This window comes from Labrus mixtus, chromosome 22 (genome assembly GCF_963584025.1).
Source record: "Labrus mixtus chromosome 22, fLabMix1.1, whole genome shotgun sequence".
NCBI lineage: Eukaryota > Metazoa > Chordata > Actinopteri > Labriformes > Labridae > Labrus > Labrus mixtus.
Genome location: NC_083633.1, coordinates 15,101,037 through 15,121,515, shown reverse-complemented (window position 1 = coordinate 15,121,515; position 20,479 = coordinate 15,101,037). Strand labels below are relative to the sequence as shown.

Sequence of the window (20,479 nt, the reverse complement as noted above, 5' to 3'; positions counted from 1 at the left end):
GATTTACTGGCAGAAATTCTTCAGCAAAAGTGAAGTTCTATCGAGGTAACATGAGGGGGCTTAAACAATGCTGGAAGAATTTTACTATTTAAAGGACAAGGATAGAGCCTCTGGTTGCCAATTGGTGGGCTTCTGGTGTCACCAAAGCTTACTTATATTAGCCATAAAGATACAGGGACCAAGAATTCCTTCATCGTGCTCTAGTTATTGTTTGATCCAACTGGTAATTTGAGATGCAAGAGTCAAGGTTGGATGGAGAGACGATGTCTATAACCAGCTAGTTATTGGCACTTGTATGCTAATTGTTTTTAGTAAATGTCCACCGATAGATCAGTGGGCGACTTGGATCGGCTGATTTTCAGCATGCTCGGCCCTGACCAGAGAACTGACGGCCCTCACAAATATAGTTGACTTAATGCCGATCTCAGGCTCGCACTAGAGCAGTTTCATGCTGTGCACACAGCGACACAAACGGACGGCCACACACATAGCCAGCCAACATGTCGGCAGTGTCGACATGAGGTGCCAATCAGTAGGAGGAGAAAAAGGTTTGACATACAGGAGGATAAACACACACCGTTTCCCTGCACTTGCTAATGTTGCCTTTAAGTACCACTCTGCCCATGGCGGACCTGCACATCTGCTCTACCCTCTCCCTCTCTCTCTACCTTGCACTTGCAAAACATTATCTAATTTAAACACCTGTAATATTATTTGGTTACGGAGGGACAAAATGACAAAACAGCTGAGTATGAGAGCGTTATTAAAAAGACCTGATGTGAGAAGTATCACTTTGCAGGAAATATTATAGATTAAGGTCTCTCAAAGGCATAATTATCCAAGTTCAACCATTTAAAACCTAACTGTTGTGGAAATTACCAAAAAGCATTTTTGAATTTAGAATTTGTCTTTGGTATTGCCTGGCAAATATTAAATAAAAAAAGCTTGAATCAACCCATAGGCCATTTGATCTCAATCTTCGAAAGTGACCAAAGCTGTAGTTAAGAAGGATTTAAACATAATAAGAGTGATATAGCAGGGAGTGGTACAAGACTTTATGTGATGTCTGGAAGTGGGGAGAAGTATCCAATAAATCTAAAAACATCAGCACTTTTCTTTTCAAGAAAAACTTCCTCCCGGATCCTTTCACTACTCAGCCGGGGCATTTTATTTTCATTCAGACATGAGGAGCAGTTTTCTCAGCCGTCATTCCCGTTCCCTCTCAAATGGACTGGACGTGTATCTCACCCGGTCATTAATTGGATATCACTTTCTGTGATTGGCTATATCATGAACATTGCTCCTGTCTCAACACCATAGAACCTCCATTTGTTAAATCACATGGCAACAATGACAGCAGTTAGCAATCGATTGGTAGAGTTAAAAGAGAGAGTCGAATGGAATGGTAATACAGGTGCAATCATCCTGTTTGCCTCAAAACGCCATTAAGTAGCAATTCTTCACAGGGCCTAATGCAAATTTTGTGATAACAAAAAAACAAGAGTAATGATTCCCTTTTTGCCAAAAATCTCTCTGCAGAAAACGGCCAGGGAATTGGCTTAAGTATAGAGGACTGAATTTGCAGGAGCAGCCATGGGATTTGGCTAAAAGGGACGCAAATTGGAGAAACAATGAGTAGAGTGAGCAACACAATGAGCCAAATTTACTTTTCTTTTTCAGTTGAAGATTCCACAGATTTCATACTTTAATATTAATCCCCTGTATATTTTCATGATATTGCCACAGGTTATTTCACTACGAGAGGCCAAGAAAATGTGAAGAGAGAGAGAAAAAGATTGCAACCCTGAAAGCATTTCAGTAGCTTCAGGGGTTTAGCAAAGCTCCAGAATGGTATTAATAGAAAAGGGACTTTCATCCATGAAACCAAACAAGGCTGCCTGTATGTTTTCTACAAAGACTATTTTGCAGAAGACTGGGAATCACAATTCCACATATTTAACAAAAGACTACTTCACTGTACAAAAAGAGCATTTTCTCTTAATTTACTGCTTGTTAATCGCTCCAGGTAAAACAGAACCATATACATTTTCTTAGATGTGCAATTATTGGAAGAGGACAGGTTGCAAACCATTATTCATAGTTGTGTGTGAAGTCTGTCCACTGGAGGAAAACTTCCCTCAGCCTGAACACAAAAACACAAGCCTTTTAGCTTTACTAAAAGCCCAATTATTGTGATTCATCCACAGCGTGTTGTAGCCAGGTGTGTAGTTTGCTGACTGCTGAGAAGACACAGTTTAGATGGGAGGACAGGGAGATGTTGCCTTTTTGCACAACCTTTGAAAACAGCATGACATCATAGATTAACAGCAGGTGGTTTGGAAGGAATCCTGGTCATATGTTGACTTCAATTGTGAGGCAGGCTACTTGTCCCCTGGGAGAGCTAACCAGAGGCAATTGAAGTGTAATAAAAAGGTTCAAAAATGGCAATGTACGGATCAGATATGCTAGTCAGTCAATCAGAGCAAATCCAGAGGCTGTTAGTTCCTCTGCAGTAAGATATATATATATATATATATATCTATATATATATATATATATGTATATGTTTGATCCATTTGTTACCTCTAAACAGCCTTTGTCCAAAATCACAGTCAAGTCAACTGGACTTACAACTGTTGATCTTGGTTCTGGATTTAGAAGGAAAAGAAAAAGTAAGTCCCTTTAGGCATCAAACAAATATCACCTTGCCTGCTTAGTCTTAGGGGAACTTAAATGAAAACTACAGCCAGTGTCTCCTTAGTCAAAATCTCTGCTCCAGATCCTTTTTCAACATAACTGCTGCTATCACGTCGAATGTATTTCTCTCTACTGCAGCATTGGGAATACTGGAACATCACATGAATCGCTGCAATGAGCCATCTCATATTACAGTGACAAAATGTAGTGTTTTTGCTACATGTCTTGTTTACAGAGATGCCTGGTGAGCAGGAATTTGTGAATCCAAATCTGCAAAAAACATATTTGCAACAGATGACTCATTGCTTTAACAACATGATAAAACAAGTTAATGAATCACAAAAATGGTTGCTCCGAAAGCATGACAATGGGTTCTGACAGAGTGACATACTTTGAATGAGATTTATGTAAACAATAGCTCTGCAAGAAATAATGGGGAAGAGAATTAGCAATTTGAGTTTTTTTCCATGTTTGCAGGAATGGGTTTACTGTTCCAAATGTTTCTCCAAGAGGTGCTGATTTGCAAAATCAAATAATGCTGAGCTCTAGAAAAGGCTGTTCTTCAAACCCTCTGGACGGTTTCATTTAGAACACAATCACTTTGTCCCACTGGTCTCATTGTAGCGAAAACTCATATTCACTTAAGTCACTCGAACTAAGCAGTTTTGGTTCAGGATGCTACTGCAAAAAGCCTCTATCCCCCTAGTTTTCCTGAGTCCCTGCTGGACCACCAACGCAAAGTCTTAGTTTAATGAGTGTGTATGTGTGTGTTTGCGTATCGACACACACCCTCCTGGAGTCCACTTCATTACGACAACGTTGTTTTCTTTCAGGGATTCCTGACACAGCAGTACCAGTGGTGTCTTCCATATCAACAGCCGTAGGGACAATAAAGGGAGGGCAATGAAAGGGGAAAAAAAGATGTGATGGGAGGAGTTGAAATCTAACCCACCTAGCCTCAGCCTACACGCAGAGAAAGACCAACAAAGACTTCAAAAGGGAAGGACAAGAAGAAGAAGAAGTAAACGCCAAGCTCTCATCTTTTCATGAGTTGGTCTCTATGGACTAATTAGAACACCAAGTCCCACCTCTTCCGCCTTCAACTTGCATACTATGCATTCACACACATGCAGCCAACTGCCATGTGCTTTCATTAATACAACATACTCTTACTACACACACACAAAAAAATCCAGCTGTGGTTGATCTGTATACTGGTGCCTGTAGCAAACGAACATCAAACATAATCACTGTCTGTCTGGTCCAGTCAGGCCCCATTCTGTCTTCTTTCCTCTTCAACCCTGTCCGTGTTCAGGTTGGCTAAAGTCAAAACCTTGCGGTGGAAGTCAATCTGTCCTCACATTGCAAAAGGGGGTCAGAAACCGGTAGTGAAATTGTCACCAGAGGTGTCAGGAAGGTGCCATCTTGCTACGGTTAAATTCAACATGGCAGGGTCAGTGTGCTCACATGGCTGGCAGGATTTTCTTTTGGATAATGGTTCACCTGCACACCAAGTCTTGGAGCCTTACCCTTCTATTTCATCCTCCAGGAAAAGATGAAGACACACACAGTATGAAGAATATCTGTGAGAAAAAGAGGGGGCGCCAGGAACAAGAAAGAGGAGTAAAAATCCAACGACCATGAACATGATAGATTCTGAGAAATGAAAAAGGAACACAGCCCCTTCTTGGCTGCAGCAATACATCACGTTTATGTGGCGAGAACAGGCATTTGTGTCTCCTAAAGGACCCAAATAGGCAGAAGTAAGTGAAAAAGAGAGAGAACTGAAGGGTAGGCGAGTGGGGGAGAGGGTAAAAGAGATGAGTTATGGAGATAGAGAGGAAGAGGGCGAGGATGACAGCTGGCCGGGCACTTCATGCATCTGGCAGGGGTGACTCCTGGAGCCATAATGAAAATGCAGGGCGAGATCAGGATCAGTGTGAGAGAGGCCTCCATCCATCAAAGGGCTCCCATTGAGGAAAGGAAGCTTCGGTGATTATAGAAAGATGTAGCTGTTCTCAACCCCAGATGGAGCATTTCTACGTTTATGTAGCTATGACTAACAGCACCGCCTGCATGCTAATTAACACATAAAGACAAGACTTGCTTTTTTAATGATCGAACAGAGTGTCATGTTGGATGAATTGATGTGTCTTCATCTATCTTTATGATGCACACTTTCTGTCTGGATATAGATGCTCAGTTTTGAACTTCTGTGGAAGTGAAACAGCTTTTTATGTCTCCGCCCTCAGTTCTCAAGGGTCATCATGTTGTTGCCTGTATTTTCAACTCTACTAATGACCCACTAACAAGTACTGGTGTGGTAGGGGGATGAGGTTCTATGTAGAAACGACTAAAATATGGTCAGACGGGGCAAGGACACCTTGGTCAAGGATGCGAATGTAAGAAGAAAAAGAATCCTGATGTCTAACAAAGGCTGCTTGCTGCAACAATTCCTGAGAAACATGACATCATGTCTCTTTCAGGGGAGACAATGCTAAGACAGAAAAGTAACTCTTTCTAAATAATACATCACTAGATGTCATGCTGCATATCCTAGACTAACTTTAATGAATGTGAATGTGGAGGCTTCATGAGGACAGTTTTTTCTCAGTTGGGAGTAAAGTCATTACGCTGAAAGTTTAAGAGGATGTAGAGTAGTTGTGGCTCTTGTAGCCGCTTAAGTGACACCTACCTTCTCTTTCCTCTCTCGACAGCCCTCTTCTGCTGAGACCAAGGTTTTGTAGTAAGCGCTGCGCTCGGCTGTAAAGTGGACCTTGGAAAGAGCATTTTCTACCAGGGCCACTGACAGATTCAGACCCTCGATGTGCAGCCAGCCAATGAAGTTGCCCGCTTTGTCCATGCTCTCAACTTCGACTTCCACCTGTGATAGAAAAATGGAGGGGAGGGGAAGAAGAGACAGTTAATTTTCACTATCCAGGATTATATCTGAGATTCCATTACAGCAATGAAGAGAAAGTGGGTGAGTGTGGGTGGGTGGGGAGGGGCACCTATGAAGAGACACCACTGTTCTTAAATACACACATCAATTGAGGCCCTTGAGCTCTATATTGATTTGGTAGAGCACACACACACACACATCCTGTTTCATTCGCCTGTTGTTGATTTGTCAATCAGGGCTATCTGCTGTATTTCAGCATGGCACACATTTGGTTAACACAAAAACATTGAAGTGGCCTTGTCAGTGTAAATTTGAGGGTCTTGAACTTAAACTCAAAGAATTCAGCTCTACTGCCTGCTTTCAAAAAACAAAGTGTTAATTTGTAAAATAGAAATCCTGCACAAAAAAGTAAGTGTGGCTTTAACTAAGTGTCTCCTATACACTTCAACCTTAATTAAGACTCTAAATATTGTCATCCTCCTTTTTGTAATGTAAATCATTCGCAATTAGCGACCGCCAAGTTGCAATTCTCTTAAGTGAACAAATGAGGGCACTGAAAAAGCTGACCCTGCTGACAAAGTAGGAAAGATCTCACAACATTTCCCATGATGGACTCCAACCAAATTCTGCCTATTCAGGTTAATTATCTATTCATTACATTTTGTTTCATAAGTGATGGACGACCGGGAAAAGAAGTACAAGGGAAAAAAATAGAAAAAAGAAATCAATCGATTTTTTTCCCTTACTCTAACGCCTCAGTCAGCGAGAAAGTGAGAGGGCAGGTGTGCTGAGGAGATAGGGAGAAGTCAAGCGATTAAGACTCACGCTGCTTAGCCCTGCAGCCACAAGGGAAATCTGAGGGGAATTAAGTTTGTAAACTGCTCTGCCTTGTTCTCAACTCAAGTAAAAGGGTTTTATTAATGAACGTATAATCTGTTCTATTATAAAGCACAGACGTAGGCATTCAGTAGCGACATACATATTTCAACTTTCTGTATTGGGTTTCCACTTGGATGAAAATGGAAAGTGACTAAAAGATGTATTACCCTCTGTAGTAGCAAAGCTTGTTAGCATGCCAAACCAATCCAACAATGGCTCAAAGAAAAACAGAAGTGTAGCATAAAAGTTGTTTTTTCTCTTTTCAATATGTAACTGTTCACATCACTACCACGCATGAATTATGGATGTATCAGTATCGGCTGACATCGGCCCTGTACAGACAAACAATGGCACATGCACTGACGTCACTAGCCAATTTAAATCTGCTGTGTTGCATCAATTTAATGCTGCCAAGCTAACAGATCCTAACTGACGATTCAGAGAGCTTTTTTTTTAATTGGGCCGATAAAGTCATCTGTTTTCCGGTTTGTTTTTACGGTCAAACGTTAAAGAAAATGTTGGCAGTGTGGGAGTCTTACACCATCTCTGGGAGAGATCAGGGACATGTTGATGATAAAAGCATCTGAATCAGCTACATTTTATTTTGAAAATCAGTATTGGTATCTGCCCTGATTTTGTTTTTATTATGTTTACAATTGGTGCACTTCAAAAAGACTTCCCAAAAGACAAAAAAGCAGCTTGGACATTTGTCAACCATCTCAGGTCCTGACTGTGACACAATCTAAGTATACTTACACCTGATCTGCTTCCTCCATCTCTGCTATCTCAGCTACTCTCTCCGTTTTATCTCTCTTTGTCTCTAAGTGCAGAAAGTCTTACATAACCGGGCTATTAAGAGCGCCACTGGTCCTCCGAGCACCCAAATGTCAAATGGGGAAGTGGGCGAGTGCTGGGGAAAAAAAATGATAGAATGGCTCGAACCAACTTCACTGTCACATCAACCACTAAGGCAGCAAAGGCAAAACAAAAATAAAACACTGACAACATAAGACAATGTTTTTAGATGAACAGAATTGAAAGCTCCACTTTGGACTACCAGTACATCTTTTCAACACAGTGTGACAAAATGACATGCAAACATTACAAAGTCAGCACAATAAAAGACCTCCTGAGCCATAAACTGCTATCACAAGAAAAGAAAAAAAACACACACAAAGAGAGGACAGCCAAAGACAAATGTGTTCGCAGAAGGCGCTGAATACTTTGTTAGATCTCCGTTGCTTTGCAAAAGGCTGATCACACTATCACTCCTCAGTTAAACAATACAACTGTCAACGCAACAAAGTCAAAGAAAAGAAGTAATCTCCACACATCTCACAACTCTGCTAATCTCCACTGAGGTTTCAGTTTGGGGATTCCTGCACACAGATTCATTTGCTTGAAGAAAATATAGTTCTCATGCTCTCTCTGTATTAACTCGATACTGTACATGTGAGGAATTTTACAACCAGGCAGAACACTTGAGATCAATCTAGTGTATGAAATGTTTATGTGAAATTGTCAGCAGGATTGTCATGCACTCTTTATGTCCATAACAGCAAATATTAGTCTGTGTTTTTCCCCAGAAACAACTTGTATAGGAAATGTCATTTACCACATACTGCCAAGCTTATTGAGAGAAAATTAGCCCGCTAATGGAGGCGACTGGAGGACTGGCGAGAGCACATAGAAACTACATGACCTGATTGACAAATAGCAGCAAAGTCAACGGGCTGAATGCATACACTTAATTACACGCTGAAGTGTCTATTTTAAGGAAACTGATTGTCGACGCTTGTTATAATACTTAATGATTGATTTTCAGAAGCATGACCAAAACTGTCAAAGTTAAAGAAATACTCCTTTATCAAGCAAAGTCGTACTAAAGAAAATATGTCTTCAGTGGTATTGTGCTTTTATAGGAGTGTAATATCCAGCCCAAAGTAAAGAAAACACTTTACTATATGTTATTAACCTTTGCTGATCAAGACCTTGAAAAGCATCATTAAATAAAAAGAATCTGGCATTTCACTGGGCAGCGGGAGGAGATGAAAGAGGCTAATCGGGAGGTCAAATGTGAAATTAAGTAGGACAAATTAATTTATAGAAGCAATAGCGGAAGCCCAGTTTTCTACTGGCAGAATAAGATCAGCTTGGAGAGGCTTTAAATCCATGGCAGGATTGAAGTGTACTTCTAGTGCTGGTACAATATGCTGCAGTCAATATGAAAAATGGACTGAAAACAGCTTGTTTATACTGTGAGCTTTTATTGCCAGTAATAATCTCTTTTGTTCAGTGTTGGCAACTTCTATTCTGCTTCTGGGTTGTTGTCAGCCATTTTTTTTTCTCCAATACATATTTTCAATATTTATTTATATTCACGTCTCTTATTCTGTTACTGTTGGGGTGTAATTTTTGCCTTGTGCTATTTCTGTTGATTCTGTTCCTGTTTTTTTAGCTGCTCTAACAACTAAATTTCCCCCATTGGGGGATCAATAAAGTTTTATCTTATCTAATGAAGCTCTGGTCTCGTCAACATATGGATATTTCTAAGTTATACTTTGTCTCTGTCAATCAAAAATATGATTGAACTGATAATACCTCATCAGCTCAAAATCATTTCTCTACAGAATAATCAAAAGTTTCATCTTATTTTAAGAAAAATCTTTACTTCAGAGTTTTTGCAACCTTAGAGGAAGTGTTCTGACATCACTTCCCTCTCTGTTTTTCTTCTTACATGAATAAAGTCCCACATGAGAGTGCAGTATCTCGACTATTTACGACTATTTTAGACCTTTACATATACACACGCACATTGAATTGAGTTCCTCCTTCCTTCAAAGTAAATAGCTTCGGTCACAATGTAGAGAGGACAGGGGAGGCAGAGTGGAAACTGCTTTGAGTAGAGCCCAGATGGTTCCCAGCGGAGGCCTCCTCCGAGCCAAGATGGCTCCCGCCGGAACACAAATGGGCTCGATAATCTCATAAATGCTGGGATTGTGTCGACACAGTGGACGGGAAAAAAAGAGAAGAAAGGCAAAATACACATACACACAAAGCTACGCGCGTGTGCATGCAGGCACAAAAGACAAAGCCATTTGGTGCCATTGAAGTGAAACCTGGCCCCGGGGCATGTTTCAAATCTGCAGCAGATTTAATTCACTTAGCTGTTTGAAAGTGAACAAAAAAAAAAAAAAAATCAAAAAAAGACTGCGGTAGGTGACACGTCATGTCTGAGCCAAAGCGGGCACTAAAAGAAAATGAAAGAACACAGTGGGGGCTGGCAATTTAAAAATTGGCAAGCAATGGGATTTCCTTTTATCACCACATCTAAACAAAACAAAGTCAGAAAACCTGGAGGGAAAAACGCAAATGGATAAATAACCCAAGGTTATGGAGAACTGGGTGTGTCTACTTATGTGATCAGGCCAAACTGGCATACAGGTTACGGATACATTCAAATATTGCCTTATGCACATATTATGCGCTATGCAATCTCTCCTTGGGAAAAGAGAGCAGGCCATATACATAAAGCAAGGCACTGAGGAAATGAATCTGTCAGTCAGCGCTTTCAATCATCTCTGGAGGCAACACTGTCACTTTTCTTTTTTACTGCATATTCCGATAACTGCGATCACAGTCATCACCGCAGAGATTTAAGTTTGCCTGAGTAAAATTACCAGTGTGGGTCGTAAAAGTTTAAAGGCAGGGGCACGGACGGTGGCAGACATTGTATTTCTTCAGAGTGTAAGCCATGCTGCTGACGTGTGTGTGTGCGTAAGAAAGAGAGGGAGAGAGAGAGAGAGGGAAAACACATTGACAGGAGGAGATGGTTTGGCACGTCTTCATTCATTCTCATTAAGTAACACGGAAGTGGGTGCATTAACGGCAACTGTACTCTAACACTTAGCTAAGCCCTCTCAAATGTGTGTGTGTGTGCAAAAAAAGAAAATCAGAAAATATCAATGGTTTTAATTATTATTTATGTCGGAGCGTTAGTGCATACTGGAGTGTTAAGGGATTAAGTTCTCATCACATTAATGAATTTGGGTGTGTTAGTATTGTATATCAGTACACACACGGCTGATATGACAAGGTAACTTAACCAAGAGTAGCAGCATCATACTATCTGATCATGTCCGACGTCATTGCCTTGACTCAGAGAAACAAACAAGACAGTCACTTTAAAAGAATTTGAATTTGTATTCAGAAACGGGAAGAAAAAGAAGGACAGACGCAAGTCTCTCCCACCTACAGTCCTTTGCTCATCCAGCAGAATAAGCCATTTATCAAACTGAGCCTTGGAGAAGATTGAAGGAGTGATGTGGAGGTGTGTAGTGTGTGTGTGTGTGTGTGTGTGTGTGTGTTCCTTTATGTGCAGTGGCAAAGAGATCAAACCTCCTCTAAGCAATGAGTGATCCTAAGCCCTGGGTTGAGGTGCAAAGCGGGGAGAAAGGCGAAAATGGCTGGAGCAATCAGATAATCTCTATACCTTAATTCATATTCCCAACCTTCCCCATTCACTAAAAGAAAAAAAAATCAATAGCTGTGGGCACTTAATTCAGAGTCATGAATGTCACGTTAAAAAGACAGTTTGTCCATTTTCAATAGGCACGTGTAGATTTAGGCGAAAAAGCTGAGCGCTCGCGGGTCAGCCTCCACGCTCCGAGCTCAGTCTTGTGTGAAAACTCCATTTAGGTGGAAGAACGGCTCCATCCAACTGAAGTCCATCATCTTTCAACACTAGCCTATCACGCTAGCTTAGCTTATACGGCTCATTTTTCTTCGAGGACACACAGAGTTGCTTTAAATGATACATCTGTACCCTCCAGCCAGATGTACATCCACAACTTTGATCCGATTTCAACCGAAAATCAATATCTGTTGAAGATGCTCCTCCCGGGCAGAGATAATTAATCAAAGGTAAATAGAAAAGTGAATCAAACTGTGCCGGACGGCAGATGGCCGCGGAGCAAAATAAATAAAAGGACACCTACTACTAGGTAATAAATACAGTAATAGTGTGACAGAGTTGCTAAGAGCCATGACAGCTTTGAGAAAGTCCCTTGAGTGATCCTGTAATGTGTGTTAGTATACAAGATAGAGCTTGAAAAAGAGAAGAATTATGTGTAAGATCTGTCGTATGTGTGCTGATTGGACTTTTAATAGCTTTTTAACATCTTAAAAATAGGGCTGCATCAATTATACTGGTCCCACCAATATACCAGTATAAAATGCTCAGACATGCAAGAGCTGCACGCGACCAACATAAACAGAAGGAATCTTTTATGCCGTGTGACTTTAATTACAGGTTTTTACTGTATGTAGTTATTTGCTTGCCAGATGGAAGGGTAAACATTTTGTTTCTTTGCTTTTTTGTTGGTTGCACTGACAGTATGGACAATGCTAAACCCGAAAACAGAGACTCCATCGTAATGCGTATGATTAGTAACCTTTGCTCACAAAAAGGAGAGAAGGAATGACAAGCTGCTGAAAGGAAACGCTACAGCACCCTGGAGCAGTTTACGTAGATGTCAAAAGTGTTGTCACAAGGTTTAAAACAGGCCACATGAACGACTGGGTTCCACCCTCTTAAAATCTTCCCATAGTCAATAGTGCATGGCCATTACTTAGGTCCATAAACTGCTGTTAATGGAACACAGTCGCACAGCTGGGCTGGAAATCAAGGTCATATGCTAAATCCTGCAAAACAAGAATTAACTCTTTGATTATGGTAACAAGCAGTTCTTCCAGGTGTTAACCGGACATCTGACAAATAGAGAACTTAATCTAACTAAACACCCAGCTTTCACTCCCCTTCCCTCACAAAAAGCATGCCTGGGTATCAAAAGGCTAAATGTGTTAGCATGTCACTGTGGTTGGATCAAGAGGAAAAGGCCAGTGAGTTCCAGGAGAAATCTATAAATATAGATCACCTTTAAAAAACGAGAGAGAGGGAGACATGGAAGAATAAATGAATGAATTAAACAAACCGCTATTGATCCCTTAATGGCATAGATCAGGCAAGGATGTAAATACGGTGTTAATGGGGCCTGTAATTTAAAAAAAGAAATCTTCACATGGTAGGAGCAGCCGCAGCCAGGGTTAAAGAGAGGTGACACAACAAACTGATGACCGGAGTAGTCACCATTACAAATATATTGGAATGAGGGCTGGAGGGGGGAACGAGGTCACCAGTCATTGAACAGGGGTAATATGTGGGCAGTGAGACTGATCCTGTTTTTATTAACATCAGCTAAAGTGATTGACCTATTTTAGAAATTCTGCTGATGACAGGTATCGATGAAAAGTCACGATGGATGCGTCGTTCTTTTGTTTGAAAACAAACAGAAGAGAGATAGTCTTTGAGATAGAAATTTTGGTACGCACCATTTTTTTTATTTTTTTTATATATATTTGGTGGTGTAGCTTCCCCTGTGGCTATCCCAAGACTATAGGAAACATGTGTGTGCCCAACCTCCATTCCCTCACCACCAAATGTCTAAAAATATCGAATGGATTAACATAAAATAACTACAGTACCTTCAAGACCTGCAGATTTTAGTGCTTTGCCACTGGCTGTCACCGTCCTTCTTGAGAAGATTTGACAAAAATCTTCTAGGATAATAATCTTGACTTTAACTTCTAGGTTTATCATTGTAAAAGGGGGAGGGGCTGAATGACCTTTACACCAGTTGTGGTGCTTCTGCTGTTTGCTTTGATTTGGAAAAACCTCGACATGCAATGCATTTCACATTTGTTTTACAACAGTTTAGACCAAATGCAGCAATGGTTGACATTCTTGCTTGGAACAATAGGACAAGAATGTCTTTGTATGGGTGCCTATGTGCATAGACTCTCCCAGGGTGATCAATGTGACTCAGGGGGTCCCATGCATCACTGTCAGTGGCAGGCTGCTGTCTGTCGGTGGCAGGGTGGGGAAAAGTCAAATGGCTGCTCTAATGGCCAGGGCCATTAACGGTCAGGCAAACAAGCATGATCCCCACCATTAAACCTGCCTGATGCCGATTAATGAGTTTTTCTTTTATCAATAGATAATTGATGTTTGGCCTGCATCAGTGTTCTGACAGAACAGGTGCATGTAGGGAAGCTGGTAGAAAGTGTTATGGTAAAAGAGAGGGAAGAGGGTTACTGAAGCTGCAGAATGTAAAGTTGTGTGCAGCAGGCATTGCTTTGTTGGTGATGAAAACACTTTCATACCAAAAAAGTATTTGGCAAAATGTGCAGCATTTTAAGACGGAGTTGTCGTTTTTGTTTTTTTAAGATAATGATTTCACTGATATTTGTGATAGATTGAGTATAGACATAAAGTTTGTCAACGCCAAGCAAGAATTTCTCAAACTCTGGACATAGTCCAACAGTCCTAGGCACAACCATTAGCTTGTAATAGTACGAATAACAACAATGAGCCATCTCAACACTTGTTATTCTGATTCAGACTTTATGGGATTTGTCAATTAATAAGCGCATTCAAGATGCAAGATAGATTATTGTTTGGGAGTCATTATCTTGCGTTATTGGATAAGAAATATAGAAAAAAACTGTGAAAAGATAAAAGGAAAGGAACAAACAAATGAGAGAAAAAAAATCAAATGGGAAGAGATAAAGAGAAACAGTGTGAGAGAGAAATAGATAATGATGAATAATACAAAAATTAAACAAAAGTAAGAACGAAATTCAGAAAGAAGGAAATACATCAGAAAAAAATAAAGCAAGAGAAATAGAAAGAAAGAGAAAAGGAAACACATCATGCAACAATCATTTAGATCTAGAGTCTGAGCTTCTGCCAGTTCTAAGAAAAAGAGCATGAGAGAAAGAGTTGAACACAGGAAGTAAAGCCTTTGAAAAGAGGACTTTGAAAGCCTTCACAGAAAAATGAGTCAGAGCAAAGAAAGGAAGAGAGAAAAAGCAGAGGTCAATAGTGAGTCGATCAGATCCGGAGTTTGTTTAGTCCTCTGCAAATGACCTACAGTAGACTCACCAAACTAAAGTGATAAATTATGGAGAGATCTCCTGCTGGGGCTGGTTAAAAGTTTAGGGTAGACATTTAGAGTGGAGTATTGTCAAAACATATCTGTGGCTTTGCTTGTGACAAACAATCTGGAGCAAGTGACTTTGAATACATTTTCTTCCTGTAGCGGTTTGCTGAGGCATGTACAATGGATGAACAAAGAGCCTTAACCATAATACTCTCAAGAATCAAACTTATGATATATTAAATGTTCATTAGACATAGCTGTAAAGGAACACACAGAAGAAGGTCGTGCTGTGAATGTTAAAGGGAATTGGACTCTTGTTTGAACCTGGAAGCCTTTGTGATGCTCGCTGACCTCTGTGACCTAACTTTCCTGTCATTTCCACCGAAAGCCATAACATGTACAACAACTGAACACCACAGGGGATTTGACAAGTCCCTACACAGTGAAAGGGTCAGTGACATGGAGTAATGCAAGACCTGCAGCAATGTAATGGCTGATGGCTGACTAGATTTAACATCAGTCACACTCCCTCGATCCCTCGATCTAATAGGTCAATGGTGTTTTCAGGACGTTTGATCATTCAAGGAACATTGTTGGCATTACCACTGCCTCCATTTTTAACCTTTAACTCCTGGTATCTCGCATTCAAACATAGATCCATGGTTGGGTTTGAAAAACAAAAGTGCTACAAAGTAGGCCTACATATCATAAAACATAATGTCAAGGAAGGTTTGGCAAAGAAGACAAACTGCAAGAGTCAGCAAGCCTAATCATGCCAAACCTTTACTTAAATTACTTTATAGATCCTTTGTTATCCAGATGAAGGAACAGCACAGCCCTCACACATTACAAGAGGAAGCTGAGCAGGAGAAAGACTCTGCATTTGGGCTTTAACAGCCTGGTTATTAAAATCAATAACAGCAATAACTACAGTCCATCTCATTTTTAAGAGAGGGGCGACATGGCATGCCGGTCGATGAATATTGAGCTACATTTGTAATATTACTAATATCATATAATTCCCCTTAACTGGGTGGTGAGAAACTGTGGGTGGGAAACACAAATTGAACAGGACTGTAAGTTATTGAATGGCTGTTAAAAACAAATGTCACATAGCCCTCTGAAAGTTATTAGTTTGGAACAGTTTCCATTTCTGTCAACACAAGCACACAGCTGAGCAACTAGAGATCCAAACGGAAACAAAAAAGTGGAAAATCCAAATTCAATCAGCTCGAGGACACACTGGGAAAGATTCTGAAATTTGATTTTTAAGCAGTTTTCACTTAGTTCCCAGAGGTACACAAAGTAACTGATTGAGACTCGCAGCGCCCTGGGGTATTGGAAAGCAATGAGAGGTAAGAGTCCAAATCGCAGCTCCAAGCAACGAAAGCTTGGTGGGAGCAGTCAAGCCACATTGAGCACACTTAGGGGGTGGTCAAAATGATTGGAGAGGGCATTAAGCCACATTACCTCTGAAAATGACAGCGTTGCTTTCCTGCAGATCCATTTACATACCTTGGAGTACATAACCAATAAAGCCTTGCCATTATTTTGCAATCACTGAGCAGTACAGCAGCAACAAAGACATGGAGAAAATAACAATGACATGCTTGTATAACTTTTTTTTTTTATCCCTGCTTCCATTGAAGAGCCGACAGTACACACATCAGGAGAGGATTCCTTTTCTAAGAAAAAATCCAAACTATGGGAGTATCTTTTTAAAATTTGGTTAACAATAGTACAGCAGCCATATTGGAAGGAAAATAAAACAACAAATACATTGTCAGTTGTCACCAATCTCTACAATTATTAGCATGTTGTAGTTTAAAGGGATGACTCAATACCAACACTACTTCAAAGTATTCCTGTTAATTTTTCCCTTTCTAGTTTGTCAAACCTCTCAACTCCATACTTTTAACCACCGCTGGTGTTGCTGTTTCATTACTCATGCACCATTTGCTACAGCTTCATGAATCGCTTTAAGATTTTATAATAGAATTTTAAATATGTATGATGCTGTGGCTGGAATGACCACGCTGCGGTTGTCAGCTATCGATAGCCCTATGTTGGGAAACCAGTGCGGTTACATGATTTCTTCCAGGAGATTTCAGAGCACTGACTGTAGCAGATGAACTCAACTGAAGCCTACTAAAAAAAGGAGGAGAATGAAGAGTAAAAATGCACAACAGTTAAACTATTAAAAACATTTATCCTTCCCCTTCAAAGGGAAACCAGACCCAGAGAGGACTAGTTATGTAACTCAGTTTATTATTCACCACTAACTTACATTATTTACTTGAATTTTTGCATACTCCAAAATAAATGTTATTGACATTTTTAACATTCCCACAAGATATTCCGTGTATGGAGAAATCCATTTAAAGTATATGACAATATTAAAAGAAAACAAAATGAGGCTGAGCTGTATCGCAGATGAGGAAAACAATTTCAATTGCACAGTGAAAAACATTTTTAAACCAACTGGCATTTTGGCATTGAGGCAATGTTATTTGGACTTCCATGACCTCAGGGGGGAAAGATGGCGGCTTAAAGCGAGAAGGGGAGCAGGACAATCATGGCGGGGGCCATCATCATTTGTCTCTACCTCCTTTTCTCTCCTCTTTCACCAGTTGACACGGCAAATGGCATAGCCAGCCTGTGTCACTCAAAAAGCCATTTCTGTCCTCCCAGACTGTGCCTGGGCTGACAGAGTGGGAGAACGAGGGGGGAGAAAAAAAAAAGGGGGGGGGAGAGCCGACTGAGGCATTTTTCAACATGGCTTTTTGTCAACTTCTGTGTGCTTGTCAAAAAGGGAGGCAGTGCCCGGTTGCTAGGCTGTTGTTAGACAGGGGTTGAAGTTTGTGAGTTGTTGGAGTGGGGGAGATGAGTAACTGAAGAGATAATCAATGTTTCTAGAAACTATAGTAGTTTACATAAAAGGCTAGAGCTGCATATCGGATAGACAATAACATATACCATCACCATTTTATAAAATTTACTCTGGTAAAACCTGTATTTTGGAAAATATGCCCCTTGTTTTTAGTGGAAATTTTGCACAAACACGTTTCCAGCTATGAAGGACACTGTGAAGGTATATTGTATCCAACTAAAATGAATCTCTCATGTCAACATTTATTATTTAGTAGGAAATGATGATCTGATCCCAGTCAGAGGCATGCAAGATAAAAAACCTCGAGACAAATCATCCTATATAATCATTCTTCAATTTTGGCGATCCAATTCAACCTCTTGGCACGTTCAATCAAATAAATGGCAACCGACGATCAACAAATGAGATGGGGAATTGAGATGGGTGGTGTGTGGGAAAGATAGCAGAGGGCACACTGATTGAATCAAGTCATGCCTACTTAGAAGGCCGTTAGTCTCTTTGCCGGACTGCAAATGACGATTCATTGGCAAATGTGATTCGGCATGTATTTTCTTTCATCAACCACATTGCCTTTGGCCTGTCTGACTAAAGTAGTACCCAGACATAATAGTTATTATAATCAGCGTGGCATCAAATTATTGGAATTGCAGCCAAATTTAAATTTTTTTGTTAGCTGGCCGCCCTATAGGAACATGTTGAAGTGAAAAAAGAGCTCTATTACAAGTTTGAAGAAAGGAAAATTAGGTAGGTGTTATCATGTCTTGCTAACAATTTCCAAAGCATGAGATGAATATTCGAGCCATTTAAGTCATAGAGCGCTCTTTGAACATTAGGGCACTGCTAAATGGAGTGCTGACCTTTAAAGTTAAGAGGGGTTTTTTTCTTTCTTTCTTTTGCTTTTATCTGTAACCTCTTCTTCAAATGACATGCTGAAGCATTAATAACATACATTACTGATGAACTCCTGAACTTATTCCAGTAGTACCACGAGATTGCCTGTGTTGCATTTATTTGATGATGTCCATTACAAAGGCAGCTTGATTGTAAAAATGGTAAGGATTCTACCAACCCACGACTGCTTCAAATGTAACACATTCAGCTTCTTTTCAGTTGTATCTATGACTTCTTCAATAATCCATGTCCTCTGTTTTTCCCAGATTGTAACCAAAATAAAGTGTAAAAACAAGACTGGGCCTCCAAACACCCTAATGAGGAGACAAGGGAGGAAAATGGGGCTAACAGTTATGGAATGACATTTAGAGCTGATAAGTGAGAGAGAAGTGAAAGTAGAGAGTTGATGGATGGTAGAAGGAAAAAAAGGAAACTCAGAAGAGGATGAAAATAATGATGAGAGAGTACTGAAGGCACAAGTTGCTTTTTATGTATTTACTTCCTCGTTTCTGCCCCACAAGACAATGATAACGCAGATGCTGCTAATCAGCTTTACCTCAGAGACGACATGCTCAGACTAGACAATCCTCAGAGAGAGAGACATGGAAGATGCAGGACACCATAATTACACAGAAACGCTGGGCAGTATGACTTCAAATCTCTATCAAGGTATATTTCAAATTTCAGACGGTAACAACATGTAAATTGGTGCTTCGATTTTCCCAGAACAGACATGAATTAAATGCATTTGCGGAATTCTAGGACTGAAACGGCAATAGAGAAAACAAATGTCAGAACGATGATTTGAATATTTCAAGTAAAAGCTTTTAAATTATATATATTACAGCCAATGCAGTTCTTTAACAGCTGAGTTCTAAAATAAGCTATGAGTCAGTCATGAGACAGTCAGAGATGTCGGTGTTTCTTTACATGGCATCTTCAGTAAAGGAGCTTGTGTCAGGTTTGTAGCACAATCTTAACTGTTTCTTCTGTCCCCATGGACAACCAATGCCAGATAATGGATGATTAGATCTTAAAACAACCGTGGCTCGTTTACAACTCAGTCCATAATAACACAGCCCAGAACAATAGGTAGGATGGTTGAGTCAGTCATTAGGGTACATGAACAAAAGGGCATCAAGCACGTCTTTAGGCCAAGTGATGTCACAGGACTGAGCTATAATTACCCTGCACCAACAGCACACTAACTTTAGTTGACATTCTGGTACAAACTTTTTACAGCAGCCATGTTTGGATCACTTTGGTCACTTTGGTTTTACGGGTGTTTTCATGCATCACTTAGAGTAATAACTAGCTTCTTTTTTTTTTTTTTTAAACTGATGTTCGCAATGTAGTGTGGAGATTGTCAAGCCATTCTGCACAGAAAGACAATGCACAACAAGAAAATGTATTACATTTAGCTTTAGCAGATAAAATATCTTGCAGCACATTGCAAACTGTATGTGATCATATTTTGATTCATTTGGCTTAGAACGCAGTATTTCCAGCAGGAGTGCTTTAACTCCACCAGGTGTGATAAGTGACAATTGTGCTTCCAAATAGGATGGAACACTTTAAAACAGGCAGCCGCTCACACACAAAGTCTCTACAAATTCAATTTCACCAATGTGGCCACAGGCGAAAGCAGACACTCCACTGTATCATGGAGTTACAAGCTACAACAATCTTGCGGCCAGCTAAACACTCATGTTGCCCAGGCTTACCGCCAGAATACCCAATGGGGCACCTTTTAAGAAGTGGAAACCCTATGCCCACAGGCTGTTTGTGTTGCGGTATTTTTCCCCAGATGAATAAGTGGATAACGCAGTTGGTTCCTCGACAGAAAATTTGAACCAATGTGTCTCAGTGGTTTCATCAATTCTCAGTCATTTTATTGCTGTGCAAAGCGGAGTCCGTAACAAATTGTTGGCAGAACAGTGATGGACAACGTGAAAAACAAATGGCAGCCCTTGAAGAAGAGAGTGTCTAGACATTAAGTCAGCAAAGCCATCTCCAGGCAAAATGTGCTTATTAAAATGCATATGTAGGCAGTTGGAAATTTTGCTAGCACAATGTAACAACAAAACAAATTGAAGAAACTTGTGAAAGCACATCTCAGTGAACAATATCTAGAGGAATGGCTTTGAATCAGGCAGTGTACTCACTAACAGCCTAAGAATTTAAAAAGTTAGATTTGCTGCTAATCAAATATTAAATACT

At 40.2% G+C, this 20,479-nt stretch overlaps 1 protein-coding gene across 1 annotated transcript in view; it reads right to left on the bottom strand.

The window, feature by feature from the left end:
• snd1 (staphylococcal nuclease and tudor domain containing 1) overlaps positions 1–20,479 on the bottom strand; it is a 167,226-nt gene that overhangs the window by 57,388 nt on the left and 89,359 nt on the right. The window contains exon 17 of the mRNA XM_061029798.1: positions 5,393–5,581. Within this exon, the coding sequence (XP_060885781.1) occupies positions 5,393–5,581 (189 nt within the window). The remainder of the gene's footprint in view (positions 1–5,392; positions 5,582–20,479) is intronic.